We start from the raw sequence: 19,099 nt of genomic DNA, 5'->3' as shown, positions 1-19,099 counted from the left end.
TGTGAATGCAGTCTTCCGAGCTTAAAAAGTCCCCTTAAAAAGGTGGTCTGGGTTCGTTTCTTGTGAACTCTGGTACGGTTTGTTACTGATGTGAACACAGTCGTACTAAATCGTGAAAGGAAACCACTTTTAATGACGTATACTTTGATAAAAATGTGTGTTTTGTGTGTATTTCACTCATTTACCTGATGAGCGTGACTGAAATACTGCAAGCAGAGAGCTGTAGATCTAATTTCTGCTCGTCTTCGGCGTTTGCAGCGTTTACAGCATTTGCAGTACATTTGCGGCAGATTGACGCAAGTGTCATTACTTACTGAAGCTCTGGTAACAAAACCAACGGCTCAAAAACAAAAACGCTATGCATTTTGCCGCCTTCACACTCGCTGCCGTTACTAAGCAACCAGGTAAACAGCTGCTGCTTTGATGACACAAACGAACCACGGTTCCGACTCAAATAATATAATATGAACACAGTCCAGTGGGGGCAGGAGAAGGGGGAGCAATCAAACTCGGGTTCGGTCCAGGCAATCGTACCAAGTGTGAAAGCATACTTAGTATGTATACCCTTTCCTCATATTCCCTGCTCCTTGTTTGTCTGAGTGCGTTCACCTGTTCCTCGTTTTTTCTGTTCTCTTTATAATGTGTGCTCTTATCCTCATGTGTAGCTGGTTCGTTATACATTGTGCTTGCTACATGCTAGTATAAGTGTTAGTTCTGCGTCTTGTCTTGTCTTGTATCCTGTGTCTCTAGTTCCTGTCCTGCAAGCAGCCTACCACCTTCTTGAACTAGTTATAGTGGCTGCACTTTCTGCCTCTTATTATGTTCCTTATCTGCCTACAGTTTGGACTGTGTTCACCTCCTCACCATTTCTTGTCTTGCCAGCTGTCTTGTCAATAAACCCCTGATCACTAATTCCTGCATTTGAGTCCTCTCTCACATAACTGTGACAGTTACAGTCCTTGTTCCAAAATGGATTGAATTCTTTATTTTCCCCAATTCTACAAACAATAGCCCACAATGACAACGTGAAAATTGTTTGAAATCTTTGCAAATTTCTTAAAAATAAAAAACAAAAACATTTACTTAAGTATTCACAGCCTTTTCCATGACACTCAAAATAGAGCTCAGGTGCATCCTGTTTCCACTGATCATCCTTGAGATGCTTTTAAGAACTTGACTGGAGTCCAACTGTGGTAAATTCCATTGATTGGCCATGATTTGGAAAGGCACACACCTGTCTATATAAGGTCCCACAGTTAACTGCATGTCAAGGCACAAACCACGCCATGAAGTCCAAGGAATTGTCTGTAGACCTCTGAAGACATGATTGTATTGAGGCATAGATCTGAGGAAGGGTACAGAAATATTTTTGCAGCATTGAAGGTCCCATTGAGCACAGCGGCCTCTATCATCTGTAAATGGAAGCAGTTTGGAACCACGACTCTTCCTAGAGCTGGCCGCCCGGCCAAACTGAGATCGGGGGCCTTAGTCAGGGAAGTGACCAAGAACCCGATGGTCACTCAGAGTGGAGAACCTGGAGAACAACCATCTCTGCAGCACTCTACCAATCAGGCCTATATAGTAGAGTGGAAGTCCTCAATAAAAAGGTACATGACAGCCTGACTGGAGTTTGCCAAAAGGCACCTAAAGGACTCTCAGACCATGAAAAACAAAAATCACTGGTCTGATGAAAATTACCTGCTGACCAGGCCTGAATGACAAGCTACATGTCTAGAGGAAACCAGGCACAGCTCATCACCTGGCCAATACCATCCCTACAGTGAAGAATGGTGGGGGCAGCATCATGCTGCGGGGATGTTTTTGGGGGAAACTAGTCAGGATTGAGGAAAAATGAATGCAACAATGCACAAAGATCATCCTTAATGAAACATCCTTTATGAAAAACTGCTCCAGAGCACTCTGGACCTACAACTGGGCAACAACCCTAAACACATAGCCAAGATAACAAAGGAGAAACTACTGGACAACTCTGTGAATGTCCTTAAGCAGCCCAGCCAGAGCCCAGACTTGAACACATTGAACCCGATTAAACATCTCCGGAGAGGTCTGAAAATGGCTTTGTGTGCACCAACGCTCCCCACCCAACCTGATGGAGCTTGAGAGACCCTGCAAAGAAGAATTGAGAGACTGAGCAAAAATAGTTGTAGTATTGTCGCATCATACTCCAAAAGACTTGAGGCTGTAATTGATACCAAAGGTGCTTAAACAGTATTTAGCAAAGGCTGTGATTCTTTTCGTTTTTTTATTTTTAATACATTTGAAAAGATTTCAAACAAACTTCTTTCACGTTGCCATTATGTGGTGTTTTTTGTAAAAAATTTAGGAAAATAATGCATTTAGTCCATTTTGGAATAAGGCTGTAACATATGTGGAAAAAGTGAAGCGTTGCGAATACATTCCGAATGCAATTTATATCTCATTATGAACACCAGAGGAAAACTATGTGCTTTTCTGAATCGTCCTTGGAAGAAAGCACTAATTAAAAGGAGGATTTAGCAAATATCTTACTTCATTACCAAGGCCAAGAGTGTACAAACCGTTCATTTTGAGCAAATGAAGCACCACAGACACTCCGTTTCATGCAATCAGTTGGAACTTGTTATCGTTCCTGTCAGCCGTCCAACTCGATATGGTTCGATCGACTGCACTGAAATTTGTCAAACCTCTAATTTTGGATTGATCAGAACAGAGAGAAGCGGATTTAAAAACTGATTGTAAGGAGACAGAACATTGCACGTAAAAGTTTTCGAGACACGCAGGCAGATGCTGCCAACTCTCTCTCAGGCATTAATAAAGGCCTCCAGTCTGAAGTTGTGAAAGTGTCCGTATGGAGCTCCAGGAGGATAGTCATGTTTGTGTATCAGTGTGTTTGACTGCAGCGCAGCTGCTCTGTCATATACTAAACATAATTTCCCTCTAAAATGGCCCTACAATATAATAGTTATGTTGGTTTTCTTTAAGGAACGAGAGGATCTGTTATGTGATGAGTCCTACATGTGATGTTTACTGTACTTTTTTGACATTTAAGATGTGATGTTTCATCAGCTGATTCCCTTATAGATTTGGTATCTGGTTTCCTTATAGATTTTCTGCAAAAACAAGACTTTTTCAAAAAATAATTGGTCTTTCCTAACATTTGTCATTCTCTAGGTGGCCAATTTAAAGCCGGTGGTTTTAAAATGTGCATGCTCTGGAGGGAAATGCCAAGGGCTGCACACTGGCCACATGTTTGTTTAAATATTGATCGATTTCTCTGCAGATTCCTTAGAGTTTTAGAATTATGTTTTAGATAGTGAATGTTTAGAGCAGGGGTGTCAAACATGTGGCCCACAACATTGTCCAATCTGGCCCGAAGGATGAGTTTAACAATAATAGAGAATAGAGATGCACTGTTCGACCGGCCATAACTCAAAATGGTTTTAAGTTTTATTTTGGCAAATCTCTTTTCACACACAAATTGCTTTGAAATTATTACCCTAAATGTAATTTGTGTGTTAATATTATAAAGTCACTGTAAACAAGACATTAACACAGGCCAGCCGGGACACAATGAAGTTGGACGCAAAGAGGAGAACACTTATGTGCTAGCAGAGCAAAAACTGTACCATGCAGAGAAAGCTCACTGTTCATGAAATACAGGAAGAAAAATACATACTGAATGGGGGTAGGGGTTAATATGAATGTGTCAATGAAAGGGAACTGTCATCAGAATAGTTTTGATACAATGTTCTTGTCCTCTTACATCCGTATGAAGTAGTGTTTATAAGTGCAGTGCTGCTTTGTGTACAGCAGTAAACAAACACCATATTGCTGCTGTTCCATAAGTGCCACCTGACAGAATGAATTTGCATTTTCATCCGGTCTGTCTGCTGTTTTTGTTTTGTGCAGGTATCTTCTAGCATAATTTCAAAAATCTAAAGCGTGTAGCATCTTTTTTTTTTTTGCATCATGAATAAAATGTAGTGGTTGCCTCCACTACACTATGGCTGGCTACATGTTTTTTTGTTTTGTTTTACAGAGCAAATAAACAACAAATAAATGTGCTTAAAGCCGCAATATATAATTTTTCGCAGCTAGAGGTCGCTTATGCAAAACAAAGCCATAGCTTGACGGTTTAATTTCATAAAGCTTTTAATATGCCACAGACAACAGTTTTTTTCTGGTTATGCGTATGTTGGGTAATTCAGCACTGTTTTATTATATTAAAGGTATCCTATGTAGGATTTTTGCAGTAAAATATTCAAAAACCACTAGGCCAGTGTTATATACACTGTTTAAAAAATAATGTAAGGAACACTTTGAAAACGCATCAGATCTCAATGGGGAAAAAGAGCATGCTGGATATCTATACTAATATGGACTAGGTAATGTGTTATGAACAAAAGGATGCCACATCGTTTGACGAAAATGAAAATGAAAATGATCAGCCTACAAAGGACTGAATTCAAAGAAACCCTGAAAATCTAAGTGAAAAAATTATGCAGCAAGCTAGTCCATTTTTCTGAAATTTCAGAAAAGCAACTCAAAATGGTACTTAGTAGTTTGTATGGCCCCCGGGGCATGCTTCTAATGAGACAACGGATGGTGTCCGGGGGTATTTCCTCCCAGATCTTGACCAGGGCATCACTGAGCTCCTAGACAGTCTGGGGTGCAACCTGGCGACGGCAGATGGACAGGACCACAATGTCCCAGATGTGTTCTTGTGGATTTAGGTCAGGTGAGCGTGGTGGCAATTCAATGTTATCAATTCCTTTATCCTCCAGAGACTGCTTACATACTCTTGCCACATGAGGCCGGGCATTGTTGTGCACCAGGAGGAAACCAGGACCCACTGCACCAGCATAGGGTCTGACAATGGGTCCAAGGATTTCATCCCGCCACCTAATGGCTGTCAGGGTGCCATTGTCTAGCCTGTAGAGGTCTGTGCATCCCTCCATGGGTATGCCACCAAAGACCATCACTGACCTACCACCAAACTATATGCTGAACGATGTTACAGGCAGCATAACTGCACGGCTTCTCCAGACCCTTTCTTGACTGTCGTGTGTGCTCAGGTTGAACCAGCTCTCATCTGTGAAAAGCACAGGGCACCAGTTGCGGACCTGCCAATTCTGATGTTCAATGACAAATGCCAGGCAAGCTCCACGGTGCCAAACATTGAGCACAGGGCTCACTAGAGGACATCGGGCCCTCAGGCCACCCTCATTAAGTCTGTTTCTGATTGTTTGGTCAGAGACATTCACACCAGTGGCCTGCTGGAGGTCATTTTGTAGGGCTCTGGCAGTACTCATCCTGTTCCTCCTTGCACAAAGGAGCAGATACCAGTCCTGCTGATGGGATAAGGACCTTCTACGGCCCTGTCCAGCTCTCCTAGAGTAACATTCTGTCTCCTGGAATCTCCTCTATGCTCTTGAGACTGTGCTGGGAGACAAAGCAAACCTTCTAACAATGGCACATATTGATGTGCCATCCTGGAGGAGTTGGACTGCCTGTGGAGCCTCTGTAGGGTCCAGGTATCGCCTCATGCTACCAGTAGTGACACTGAACCTAGCAAAATGCAAAACTGCGATTTCCCTGCGATAGATACAAAATGAACATGAAGTAACTGCCCTCAAAATCCATAATACTGTATATACTCTTTCACAGAATGTTTGGATCATCTAATCAATGTTTTTGTGCTGATAAATGGGTGGTGGACAGTGTTTAGTACTGAAATTAAAGTTAAGGCTAATTCACACTGCACAGACAGACGCCAAGCAATGGCAACAATCACCAGAATACAGTACATCACTTCTCAGACATTTCATGACCCAGCCAATGCCAACAAACACTGACAAGTGTAACACACTGATTGGACAAAACCCAACAAAGTCTCTGTTGCCATTTTGTTTTGCAGTGTGAATTGGCCTTTAGTTGAGCTGTAATTAGAGATACCTTGTATTTACACTGCCTTCTCTCCAGGGTCCAGAGCTAGACTTGGCTAGACCCTCATTAACTTTCCACAAACTGGTCAGCTGGAGTCCACAAGTTCCTGTGAAAGGCCACAAATCATTAAGATTCTCAACACCATTTCATTTTAATTGCTTGTCGACCTGTTGACCATGAAAGCACTCATATTATTCAATTCACACTGCCCTGCTAACTCTACCCAGCTCATGGGTCAGGGAGCCTCAACCGAACATCTGATGACACTTTAAGAACCAGTTTATGGAAATTAGACTTTGTACTTTATTAGTTGGATTTTGTGTTTTAAGAAACTCAAATTATGGCAGAATAAATGCGCTAATTTTCACAGAAAGGAGTCACTTGAACGAGGGGAGAATTTCAGGGTCTTGCTGCCACATTTGAAATGAGTTTTTTTTTAGTCAAGGTCTCAGTTGGAGAGACTGCTGTCAGCTTATAATAATTTCACCTCTGAAAAGGGCAATGAATGTAGGGATAAAGCAAAAGAGTGTCAGGGACAGTTATTCCTCTCAGTGTGTGAGACACATCACTAAGGAAAAGTAAAAGCAATGTATTACATATACATAAGCATGATGTGTTCATATCTAAGCAAATTTGTAACAGGTATCAGCTCCTTCACCCACTCTTAAATTAATAAGTTGTTCCCAATCTGTATTAATTTCTTTCTTCTGCTGAACACAAAAGACAATATTTTGAAGAATGTCGGAAACCGAACATTTACAGTCGATGGATTTTCCTCCATACTATGGAAATCAATGGGGCCTTTACTGATGCATTTCAGTTCTGTTTATTAACCGCTAGAGTGCAAAAAGTTTAGCTGTTTTAAGTAGGCCTAAGTGAATGTCTCTAATACAATGAAACAAAGGCAGAACAGCCGACACGTTTATCTTTATATCTCCTGCAGACCTTCTGTATTGTCTGTAATACCACAAGAAAACAGTTTCTATACTGTGTAGCTCATGAGCTACTCTCACAGCAGTTCGTAAAAACATATCAGTGTGTGTATCTGTCTCAGTATTTGCTCTGACAGCTCAACGCTTCACACCAGCACAGAGCTGCACACATCGCTGGTCAATATGCTTATCTCAGAGACACATGCGACAAAAAACCAATCGGAGGAACCTCCATATTCACTTCCAAATTGTGGACCCACTTAAGTGCATCTAAAACACACTTTCAGTTGAGCTGACTCTAGGAAGTATACACACACATGCAGCCTATTCTGATCAGATTCTGCCCTTGATGCAGGTGCTGAACGTGAGTTTGGATGACGGAATGGAGGCAGTTCTGGAGGATCTGGGTGGACCTGTGACCTCCATCTTGGCCAACAACTCTGTTTTATCCAGGGGTTTGGTGATACGGAGCTCCAGTAACCAGATCTCAGTGCGGTTCAGCAGTGAATGGCCCGCTCGGCCTGGCTTATTACTACTGCGGTATAGAGGTACCGTCTCACTGTTGTGATACCTTTCTCATTTGTGTGCTAATTGTGCTAAATGAATAATTTACCTTAATATTAAGAGATAATATTGCTACAGGTTTGTTTACAGAACAGTAAACAAATATTAGTATTGATTGATTTACTCTTGTATAATGTCATGGAAATAAGCCCCAGGAATAAAACACATCTCTCATGCTGGAGTCCTTCAGGGGTTTGATACTGATGGTACTCCTCAGTGTAAACATGTAGAGGTTGTTTTCAAGAGGAGAGAGACAGCGGCTGTCTGTTTGGATGTGTTTGTGTGTGTGTGTGTGTGTGTGTGTGTGTGTGTGTGTGTGTGTGTGTGTGTGTGTGTGTGTGTGTGTGTGTGTGTGTGTGTGTGTGTGTGTGTGTGTGTGTGTGTGTGTGTGTGTGTGTCTACATGGGCAAATGCACACTACATTTATTTTCAGGCAGACAGCTAATTCAGAGAGACAGTATTGTTATATGGGCAGCACTCCGACACATCACTGTCAGCGAGACATATTTCACGGAAGCAGCCTGTCTAGAGATACAAGGAAAAACGTGTCTTATGTACTGTTGAACACTAGGGCCCTATCATACACCCGGCGCAATGCGACACCAGACACAAGGGTTTTTTGCTATATAGTTTAAGCCTGACTCAGTTATCATTTTCTCATCTAGCACCACGTTGTTTAAATAAAAAATGCACTTGTGCCCATCAGTTCAACCGTGGGCGCGCTGGTCTGAAAATTAGATGTTTATGTTCATTGTTCGCGCGTTGTGATATTGAGACCAAAACCTTTAGAAAACCTGGTCTAAAGTCAATAGCACAGTATTTATTGTGTTATTTAAAGGGTTACTTCACCTGAGTTGTTACTTTACTGAGACGAGAGAGGTATGTATCAACTCGTTTAAGTTAAGGGAATAACATAATTTAATATGAAAAGGCAGTGAAGTATCCCTTTAAAGAGTGCATTATGGGCCTCTAGGCGAGTACACAATGCACGTACACTCCACTTATTACACACACAGGGATGCACAGCAGCACACAAACATGCCAAATATTAAAAATAAAAGGATTCCTCTCGGGAGAAGTGTTGAGTCCTTCTGGCAAATTCCACCGTTTAAATAGCGAATCCGCCATGGTGCAAGCACAACTGGCTTTTAAAGGGAATGGAAGATGAAACTCTGATTGGTTCATTGCACCTTACACCTAAAATATACCCACGACTCATTAAGAGACAGGTACAACCCTGCGCCTGGCCGGCTGTTTTTTTTTCGTCGTCAAATTCAGACATGCCAGAAGTGCTTCAGATCAGACCAGAACAGATTGTTAAAATATGGCCCTAGCTAATACAAATATTGTGTTTTTGCTGAATAAAAGTATAATTTTTATTTTCTTAATTTTTTTTATAAATAAAAAATACTGACCCCAAACTATATATAAACTATCTAAGAGCAAATCCAAAATCCAGCATCTTTAAGGTTTGGCAGGCACCACCGATAGGGTTTCTGGCCAAAAGCCTACTGAGTATAAATGCATTTAAAAGCGCACGTGAACTCCTCTCCTGCTAAACCGAGATCAATAGCGTTTCTCCCAGAGAGATTAAATGAGAGAGAGCTATAATGCATCACTGTGCTCTATTGATATTTATGCGCTAGGGTTAAACGCTCTGTTCAGATGGTCAAGGGCTCAATAAAGTCAGAGAGATGCAGCTCAGGGGCCATGAAGAGCACTGATACACTCGCATAAGCGATTAAATGAATGAACCATCCAGCATATGATGACCTCCCCATGATATGATGCTCTTTGGCCAGTATTTTACACACAACATCTAGCAGAATGAAGCAATTAAGGTGTGAATTTACTAAACAGCATGTTGTATTTCAATGCAAAAATAAATGGGATAAAATCATTGTCCTTATTTTCAGTGCAGATACAGTGCTTGTATCTATGCAAAATATGCTTGTTTTAGATATTAGTGATGTTCAGATATTACTACAGTAAATGCTTATACTAAATCTTTGATAGATCTTTCTGATATTTGTTATTTTTAAGCAAATGCATAAGAAAAAATGTATAACTGTTATTTATTTTTTTATATTCATATTATTTTATATTATATTTATTTATAAACTTACTTGGATTTACCACTAAAGTTTTTTTTCCCAAGCAAAAAAAAAATATAGGTTTGTACTTATTTAAATCATGATCCATTCCGTTTCTTTTTTAGACCTAAAAGCTTTTGTTCTGCCGTTATAATTCCCTTTCCATTGTGTGGAAACGTCTGTGCGTTGACAGACAGATTGGATTAGTGTTAGATAAAGCCCTGGCACCTGTTGGTCGTAACCCCAAGCAGCGAATCTGCCCTGCTGTGCTTGAACGGAGTCATTATTAATAATAACTAAACAACTGGGCATTATGGAACATTAATCGCCATGGAAACAGAGACAGCAGGGCTTGTTATCCGCAGCTGGTGAGATCGGCTGGACATTAAATGTTGCTTCGGAATATTTAACCAGCACCTGAATGGTTTAGTGGCAGATGAAGAAAGTCGTTCTGTTCATTTGCTGAGCTCTAGATTCCTGTAGCTCAATTGCACTGGCAGAGCTAAGATCAAAGGTTCAATTCTCTGGAAGCACATAGTGATATTTAATGCACTGTATGTTGCTTCAGATAAAATTGCCATTGAATGAAAGTGCTAAATTAGAGGCTAAAGGTCACAGAACTGCTACTCATATTGTGACAGCAATGCAAACAAATTCAGCCACCTTCAGCTAAATATGGGCAGTACTTGGTGAAATCATATATAACTCACCTAAAGGATTATTAGGAACACCTGTTAAATTTCTCATTAATGCAGTTATCTAATCAACCAAACACATGGCAGTTGATTCAATGCATTAAGGGGTGTGGTTCTGGTCAAGACAATCTCCTGAACTCCAAACTGAATGTCAGAATGGGAAAGAAATGTGATTTAAGCAATTTTGAACGTGACACAGTTGTTGGAGTATTTCACAATCTGCTCAGTTAATGGGATTTTCACACACAACCATTTCTAGGGTTTACAAAGAATAATGTGAAAAGGGAAAAACATCCAGTATGCGGCAGTCCTGTGGGCGAAAATGCCTTGTTGATGCTAGAGCTCAGAGGAGAATGGGCCGACTGATTCAAGCTGACAGAAGAGCAACTTTGACTGAAATAACTGTGATTTACTTCTACTAAAGTTTTTTTATATTATGTATAAATATTTTATATATAAATATTCAAGAAATTGGAAATATTTGCATGCTTGTGTGTATCTATATATACATAATAATTATAAATTGTAAAAACAAACTTCTATTTTGGATGTGATTAATCACGATTTTTGATATGACAGCACTAATATATATATATATATATATATATATATATATATATATATATATATATATATATATATATATATATATATATATATATATATATATATATATATGAAGTTACAATTATGACAGATAAACTGAGAGAAAGAGTGTTTGTTTAGATCTTTTCCAACTCAATTAGCTTTTTTTCATGCAAAAAGATATGATACACTTTGTGGTTATTTAAATCATGATCTATTTTTTAGATTCTATCATCTGATAGTCATCTGCAATGTATCTCTCTCTCTCTCTCTCTCTCTCTCTCTCTCTCTCTCTCTCTCTCTCTCTCTCTCTCTCTCTCTCTCTCTCTCTCTCTCTCTCTCTCTCTCTCTCTCTCTCTCTCTCTCTCTCTCTCTCTCTCTCTCTCTCTCTCTCTCTCCAGCCTTTGCTCTGAGTTGTGTGTCCCCGCTGGCCCCTGATAATGGTGAAGTATCAGTCACTGGTGTTCAGGTTGGGGGCGTGGCCTATTTCTCCTGTTTGAATGGCTATCAGCTTCAGGGCCCCACCTCCCTGACGTGCCGAAATGCCACCACACCCTACTGGAGTGGCAGAGATCCCAAGTGTCAAGGTATGAGAGGACAAACTAATATTATTCCTTTATGTACGGATTACATAAAGATTTATGTACGGATTACATTCCTCTTAAAAAAGGTCCACATAAAAAATTACGACTTGTTCCATGTTCCTTTTCATTAGTCTCATTCATTTTTGACAGTCTGTTGCAAATTTGTGCCATGCATAATGAAAATAAAGAGAACTGAATGCAGAAAATCTCTCTCTCTCTCTCTCTCTCTCTCTCTCTCTCTCTCTCTCTCTCTCTCTCTCTCTCTCTCTCTCTCTCTCTCTCTCTCTCTCTCTCTCTCTCTCTCTCTCTTTCATGCCTAGTTGCTTGTGGGGGGACGTTGAGAAATGCCACTCAGGGCCGTATTGTCTCTCCGGGGTTTCCTGGAAACTACAGCAACAATCAAACGTGTCACTGGGTACTGGAGGCCCCTGAGGGCCATCGGCTCCACGTTCACTTTGAGAAAGTGGCACTGGCTGAGGACGATGACAGGCATGTGCTTTGTGTATTTTTAATTAAAATATTTATACTAAATATTCCCCAGAATTTTGTCCTATGTCCATATTTAAATAATTGTATTTTTACCGTTCAAAAGGTTGGGGTTTGATTGGAAGAAATTAATAAGAAGGAACATAAATAAATCAAAAATGACAGTAAAGAGATTTAAAATGTTACAAAAAATGTTTGTTTCAAATAAACACTGTTCTTTTAACTTCCTATTTAAGTTTGGATCCAGGACAATCATATTAAGCAGCAAAATTTTATTTTTAACATTGATGATAATAATAATAAATGTTTTGAGCATCAAATCAGCATATTAGAATGATTTCTGAAGGATCATGTGACACTGAAGACTGGAGTAATTATGCTGAAAATCTCAGGAATAAATTACATTTTAGATCAGATAAATGCCTCCTTGGTGTACCATAAGAGATTTCTTTCAAAAACATAAAAAAAATAATTCCAACCCCAGACTTTTGAATGGTATATAAGTATAGAGGTGTATCCCCTCTCCCCCTCACTCTGACTCGAGGTTGCCAGATAGGCTGCAGGATCAGCAGGAACGTTTGTAGCTGCAGCTGTGGTAACTAGAGCAGATCTGGCAACCCGGATGCCCAAACACTACTGACTTTGTGATTGGTAGATAGGTGGAGGCTGGAGCTTCAGACCAAATCACAACATGACAACATCAACATCAGTTGAGGGCTGCAACAACAACTTTTAAATGACAATATCCTGGCCGGACTACTGTTGTCAGTTAGCCTGACAAGCCAGACCCACATCAAGATGTTTGGTCTGGAAACTCACCATAGACAGGGCTCAGTCCGAGGGGCGGGATAAACGGTTGTCTTTCAAACTCCCTCTGCACGCGATAGGATAGCGGTACACCAACCGGAGCAACGACGGTGAAGGGGAGCTCGCTGACTGATTAAACATTCGCCGTATCCGGTCGGCTAAACTCCGAACACATCTTCCCTTTTTAAGAATGACTTCAGTGCCGCTCTTTGTTCTTTTCTCAGAGGAAAGCTTAACTCCAAGTCTTCCGGAGGCGCGGGCAGAGCTGATTCGAAAGACCGCCGCCGTTCGCCAGTTTCTGTGTTTACTAGAAGACTGTGTTACTAGAAGCACGCAAACGCAACTCGGCCGTCGTCATTATGGCCCCGCCCGCCGACTCTATAGCCTACCTACACGATGTGATTGGGCCGTCCAGATTCTGAGGAATACAGCTCAGATAGGAATTGAGAGTTGCTAGACCACACTTGCGGGCAAATTAAATTTGCTGCCGCTAGGGTGCGTCTAGATTTCTAGGCTAGTTGTCAGTGATATAAGTATTTGAAATTAACATGATTTCTTCATGTCTAGTGACATTTCAGGGTCATTTTATGAGTATTTGAAATACATTTCTTACATTCGTACAGTTCCTTTAAAGGGGAACATAATCCAATATTATCAGGCCCATTAATAAAAATTTCATATGACCAATTTGATTTAATCCATTTTTATAAAAACTGAAAGATAAAATCTGTTCACACATTTACATTTTAGTGATGCAGACTTGGTTTTGTTTGTTTTTTAGGCTTCTCATAAAGGATGGGAGTAACATTGATTCTCTGCCCCTGTATGACTCGTATGCAGTCGAGTATCTGCCCATTGAGGGAGTCACCAGCACCGGCAGGCATCTTTTTGTGGAATTCACCAGTGATGATACGGGCACATGCACTGGTGTCGCCATCCGATATGAAGGTATTGTATTTCCTGAGCCGTTCATGTCTCACAGTCATTTAACAAAAAACCTTATTCTCTTCTGCCCCTCATTAGTTCTGATCTCTCTATAAGACCTGGACAAATATGTTACAGCAACTGAACAAGAGAAGAGAGAGCCAGATATGACAGATGTAACCTAGAAACAACAGATTTCTGGGTATATTTAGGTTAACAGACATCACACTGAAATGTGCACTATATAAATAGATAGAGAATGCCAGAACTAATACAATTAGTACCTACTTGCAATTTAAGTCACTTTGGATAAAAAAAACTCTGCAGATTGCATAAATGTTAATGTACACATCACTTCAAAAAAAAAAGTATTTAATTATTCAGTTTAATTCATTAAAGTGAGTTAAAGTAACACAACTAAAGTTTGTCACAACTTAATTTAAATGTGTTCAGTCAACCAAAAATATTTAAAACTGATGTTTACCTCATTAATTTGTGTTTAAAATACATGGACATTTTTTAGTGCTTTCGATTAATCATGATTGATCACATCCAAAACAAAAGTTTTTGTTTACATAATATATATGAGTTTACTGTGTATAATTATCATGTATAAATACACACTCCTTCATGTATATGTTTAAGAAATATTTGCATAACTGTTATATATTTATATAACCTATCGGAACATATCTTCAACATATTTTTTCTTAAATATATACATGCATGTGTGTGGGGGGTATTTATATATACATAATAATTATACATAGTACACTCATATATATTTTAACACAAACTTTTATTTTGGTTGTGTTTAATCGATTGCCCAGCACTAATATTTTTTGTTGACATTAGTGGGTCTATCTATAGCTCCCAGCGTGCTTTGTAGGGACTGCATTTAGGGATTAAAGTGTTATTTATGTGCTTTTCAGTAAAGGGAAAGGTGTTTTTAGTTAATGTTAGTTTCAAATGTTTAGATATGTTGGATATTTAGAGGAGCTTCTGTAATGTTTTTGAATTTTGTGGTTACCATTTTGGTTTTTGGTGTTTATGCTGTGATGCTGGCATTAGGTCAGCAGTGACACCAGTCTTTTCTTACTTTCCCCATTATATACATTGTGTAAAATGATGAAGGAAACTGCTTATAATAGATTTTTTAATGGAATGTCTAAATTTAGGTTTGATGAGCATAAGTCATTTTATAAAAGTATTATTAAATTGAGTAGGACCAAATGTGTTGAACATGTTTTTACTGTTCATGAGATAAACAAAAATGTGAACACTGCATTGTTGTGTTTATTATACTGTATAAAGAGACTTTTAAAGTTGAATTTTTCTGCATGTTTTTCAGCGTTTGCTCAGGGCAGCTGTTATGAGCCATTTGTGAAGTATGGAAATTTCTCCACGAGTGATCCTGCGTTTGGAGTTGGTTCTGTGGTGGAGTTCACCTGTGAGCCGGGTTACACACTGGAGCAGGGCGCTGTTATTTTAGAGTGCGTAAATGATGAAAATCCACAATGGAATGAGACGGAACCAGCATGCCGAGGTGATTTTGTGTCTGTCATTTACGACTGAAAGTTTATTTTAGTAAATAATCTCTGATTTAATTTTTGTTTTTACATGCACTCTTTTATGTTGTTCTAAACCTTCACGACTTACTTTTTCTGTTTGACTTTTTGAACAATGTCTCATCATTCATATTTATGCATTGAATGCACATGATCTTTTAAGCCCTAAATTTCCATGTCAGTGAGAAAACATCAGATGTCAGACAAAATGGATGCAACCTCTCCATTACAGTGCATTTTCTATTAACAGTTCCAATTATAAGTTGCAATTACTACGATGTAAACAAAGGGCAAAGCTTCGCCTCTGCTCACCTGCTAGCCAACATTAGTGTTAAAATAGTGTTTATTGTAGCTTTTGTAAGCTCTCACTTTTGTAAGACTTTTCACCAACCCTTAACCTTTTACCTTAACTATTAACCTTGGTTTTGTGATCAATTACTACACCACTCTGAAGTGTCCTGAAATCCATGCCTGGGAAGTCCGTGCATGAAATCCGTTCTGGAAGATCTTCTTGTTTGTTAACATTTTTAAAGGGTTACTTCAGTGATTTAGCATTAAGCTTGGTATTTAAACTGGGTCATCAATGTAGTAGAAATGTGAAACTATTTTTGAATTTGGTGCCTTCTAGACTGAGAAAAAACAGAAAATGTATTTTTGTCTCATGGGAATAAAAGACAACAATTAGTTAGAGAACAGACACTACAATTAATAACTGAACGTGTCTGTTCAATATAATGATTGAGCCGCTGAGCGAGTGTAATAGCACAAACGCAGCAGGAGTCAGATTACATTCATCGTGATTAATGAGCTGAATGAGCTCTCATGATGAGAGCTAAGGTAACCGCGTACACTGCATTTTCAGTTCATGCCTTTGGAAGCTTAACTTTCATAGGAATTTATTTGAGAAGTTGAAACACTCACTTTGCTCCGCCCCATTTACACGAATGCCTGCAGCTGCCCGAGCCAAGTGCTGTGAGTGCAATCCCACTCCCCATGTACGGGTTGAAAACATGCGGAAATAGCTCCTACTACTGGCTGTAGTCTTTAGCCTCTGGCCCAATAATCCTCCGATGACGCAAACTGACGATATTTGCGTCAACTTTCAGGGGGGTATGGGGGGGGGCACGATTATTCGAATATACTCCCGGGTTTCTACTGATACAAAGCCATATGCTAATCACTGTAGTAACCCTTTAAGTCTGAATTGGTTTAAAAATGGTGCCATCCTTAACATTTGAGTAGCTTGCTGTTATGAAGGGGCGTGACATTTCCTGAACACACACTAAAGGGTGCCAATCAAAACAGACTTGGCCAGCTAACCAATCACAGCACATTTAATATTTTGAAAGGTGGGGCTTCATCAAAACAGGAACTATACAGTGTTTTTGAGTCAGACTAGGGAGGGAAGTGCAATAATAATGTAAAATATGTGAATATAGTGCTTTTTTGAAAAATCAAGCATGAAAGCATATAGTACACCTCAAAAACTAAATCAAGACTTTCTAAAAGGGCATAATAGGACCCCTTTAATTGCAAATTTAATATAAAAATAATTAAAATAATAGTTAAAATAATTTGTTTTGATTTTTCATTTACAATAAAACTAAGTTGCATGTACAAGATCCCTAGTTTTGTGTTATAATAATATATGGTTCAAAAAACAAAAACAAATCAAGTAATACAAAATTAAAAGAAAAAACACATCTAATGCACTTTATTCATCATTTTGTAGATGTAGAGTTAAAAAATCTTGTTGAATTCTATGTAGGAAAGGTGCATCGCCATCTTGCTCCACCCAACGTGATTTGAACGCATCTTCTTAAGACGAGGCTTAAGCATATTCCTTGACTAAAATCCATGTTTGAGCTGTTTTAATCTAAAGAAACTTGCACTAGCATATCTTAAAATATGCCAGTGCTATTGTTATTTCTCAACACTGTAAAAAAAAGGCAAATTTTGAACTTTTGCAGTACAATCGACTTGGATGTTTAAGTTATTTCAACTTAAATTATGTTAAACTGACTTTAAAAAATGAGTTACATCTTGTATAACAAATAAATAGAAGTTTAACATTTCTTAACTTATTTTGATGAGTTAAAACAATGTAAAAACATATGTTGTCATAACTTATTGAACATATTATTTTTACAGTGAAGATGCACACCAGAAAAGTTTTTTAAAGCTACTTAAATGTCTTAATTAAACTATGGCCTCTAAGCCCTGTCTGTGAAACCAGACACTGATGTTGTAATTATGTATTCGCAATAACTTCCAAGAAGGACTTCAATGCACCATTTTTGTTTTACAGCGGTGTGCAGTGGAGAAATAACAGACTCAGCAGGTGTGGTGCTTTCTCCAAACTGGCCTGAAGCATACGACAAAGGTCAGGATTGTATCTGGGGTTTACATGTGGAGGAGGACAAGAGATTTATGCTGGATGTCCAGGTGTGAGTATCTGAACCTATATGCATGTGTGTGGACAGAAGGGATAGATAGTTATGTTTTAGGACTGGCTTTCTGTAGGTATTTGTGTGTTGCTTTTTCCTTTAATGAGAATGCTTTCACTTCTCTATTAGCATGCGGTTCAGTTCACCACCTTCCAATTACAGAGGAACAGTGTGTGTAATGACAGCTGATTAATTGATTTAGCACAGACATGGAGGCCACCCACGGACTCATTAACACAGAGCACTAATGGGCCAGTATACAGGTGCCAGACTAAACACCTGGACGGGGATCACACCTGCACATGCTACTTCAAGACCTTGGAGCTTTTTCAATATCTCAGTCACTGATTATGGGATGTACAGGTTGCATAGGTTAAAGGTTCGAGTAATATTGGTGGGTTTTGTGGTGGTATGAAAAGTAAAGGTCTTGAAGTATTTTTTAATTCACTTTTCCCTTAGGGATCTTATAAGCCATGAATCAAGACAATCAGCAACGAGGTGAATCACAACACTACAAACTTTGATTTCGCTCAGAATGTTAAAGCTGCTTTTAATTTGCCTAGAAATGTGGACGCACCCTAGCGGCAGCAAATCTAATTTGCCACGAGTATCGTCTAGCAACCCTCAATACACGTCTGAGCTGTAAAAACTAAACTCTGGTTAGGCCAATCACATTTTGTATAGAGTCGGTGGGCGGGGCTTAGCATAATGACGGCGGAGTTGTGCTTGTGTGCTACTAGTAAACACAGAAGCTGGCGAATGGCGGTGAAATAAAGTTCGTAGATGGGAAGGAACAAAACGAAAGTAAACCGCGGGCAGCCCCTCACGGACGACTGCCTGCACACACATAACAAACGATAAACAAAACTCAACGTAAAGTCCAGGCCTGGTCCTCTCTCGTCCTTAAATGCCTCCGAGCTCCCTCATGAGAGGACTCGAGACCGATGGTCTTACTCGCTCCTCCCATGTCCCTCACTCATTCACCTCCCCACATACCCCCATCACCCCTTGCAGGCCGGGGGGTACACCCAAGACAGCGCCTACCCCCCCCCCCCAATCTCCGCGTCTCACGTGTCTGGGGTATGGGCGGACAAGACGAGAGAAGCGGGAGACGGAGACCGACCAACAGGACGAGAGAGTGGAGAGAGGAAAAAAAATTAAAAATCTGGTCCGGTTCCCCGACACACTGCCGCTCGGTCCTCACCAGCCGAGAGGCTCTTCCTCGCAGTGCTATGAGAAAAGAACATAGAACAGCACTAAAGTGTTTCTTAAAAAGGGAAGATGTGTTCAGAGTTTTGCCGACCAGATACGTCGAATGTTTAATCTATCAACAAGCTCCACCGTCGAAAGCACCAATTGCATGTGAGCATCAGAACTAGACCCCGGATCAATGGAAGAAGATGGCCGGTCTGATGAATCACGCTTTCTTTTACATCACAAAGATGGCTGGGTGCAAGTGTGTGTCAAT

At 39.7% G+C, this 19,099-nt stretch overlaps 1 protein-coding gene across 4 annotated transcripts in view; it reads left to right on the top strand.

Annotated features, from left to right (window-relative positions):
* Positions 1-19,099, top strand: part of sez6a (seizure related 6 homolog a) — a 72,853-nt gene that overhangs the window by 41,210 nt on the left and 12,544 nt on the right. For all 4 annotated transcript variants that reach the window (XM_067433786.1, XM_067433787.1, XM_067433785.1 and 1 more), the window contains exons 4-9: positions 7,234-7,426; positions 11,217-11,402; positions 11,720-11,888; positions 13,474-13,640; positions 14,968-15,162; positions 17,493-17,631. In XM_067433786.1, the coding sequence (XP_067289887.1) occupies positions 7,234-7,426; positions 11,217-11,402; positions 11,720-11,888; positions 13,474-13,640; positions 14,968-15,162; positions 17,493-17,631 (1,049 nt within the window). The remainder of the gene's footprint in view (positions 1-7,233; positions 7,427-11,216; positions 11,403-11,719; positions 11,889-13,473; positions 13,641-14,967; positions 15,163-17,492; positions 17,632-19,099) is intronic.

Source organism: Pseudorasbora parva, chromosome 23 (genome assembly GCF_024679245.1).
Source record: "Pseudorasbora parva isolate DD20220531a chromosome 23, ASM2467924v1, whole genome shotgun sequence".
In the NCBI taxonomy this organism is placed as follows: Eukaryota; Metazoa; Chordata; class Actinopteri; order Cypriniformes; family Gobionidae; genus Pseudorasbora; species Pseudorasbora parva.
The sequence above is the reverse complement of the archived record's forward strand: the minus strand, read 5'-3'. Positions and strand labels throughout refer to the sequence as shown.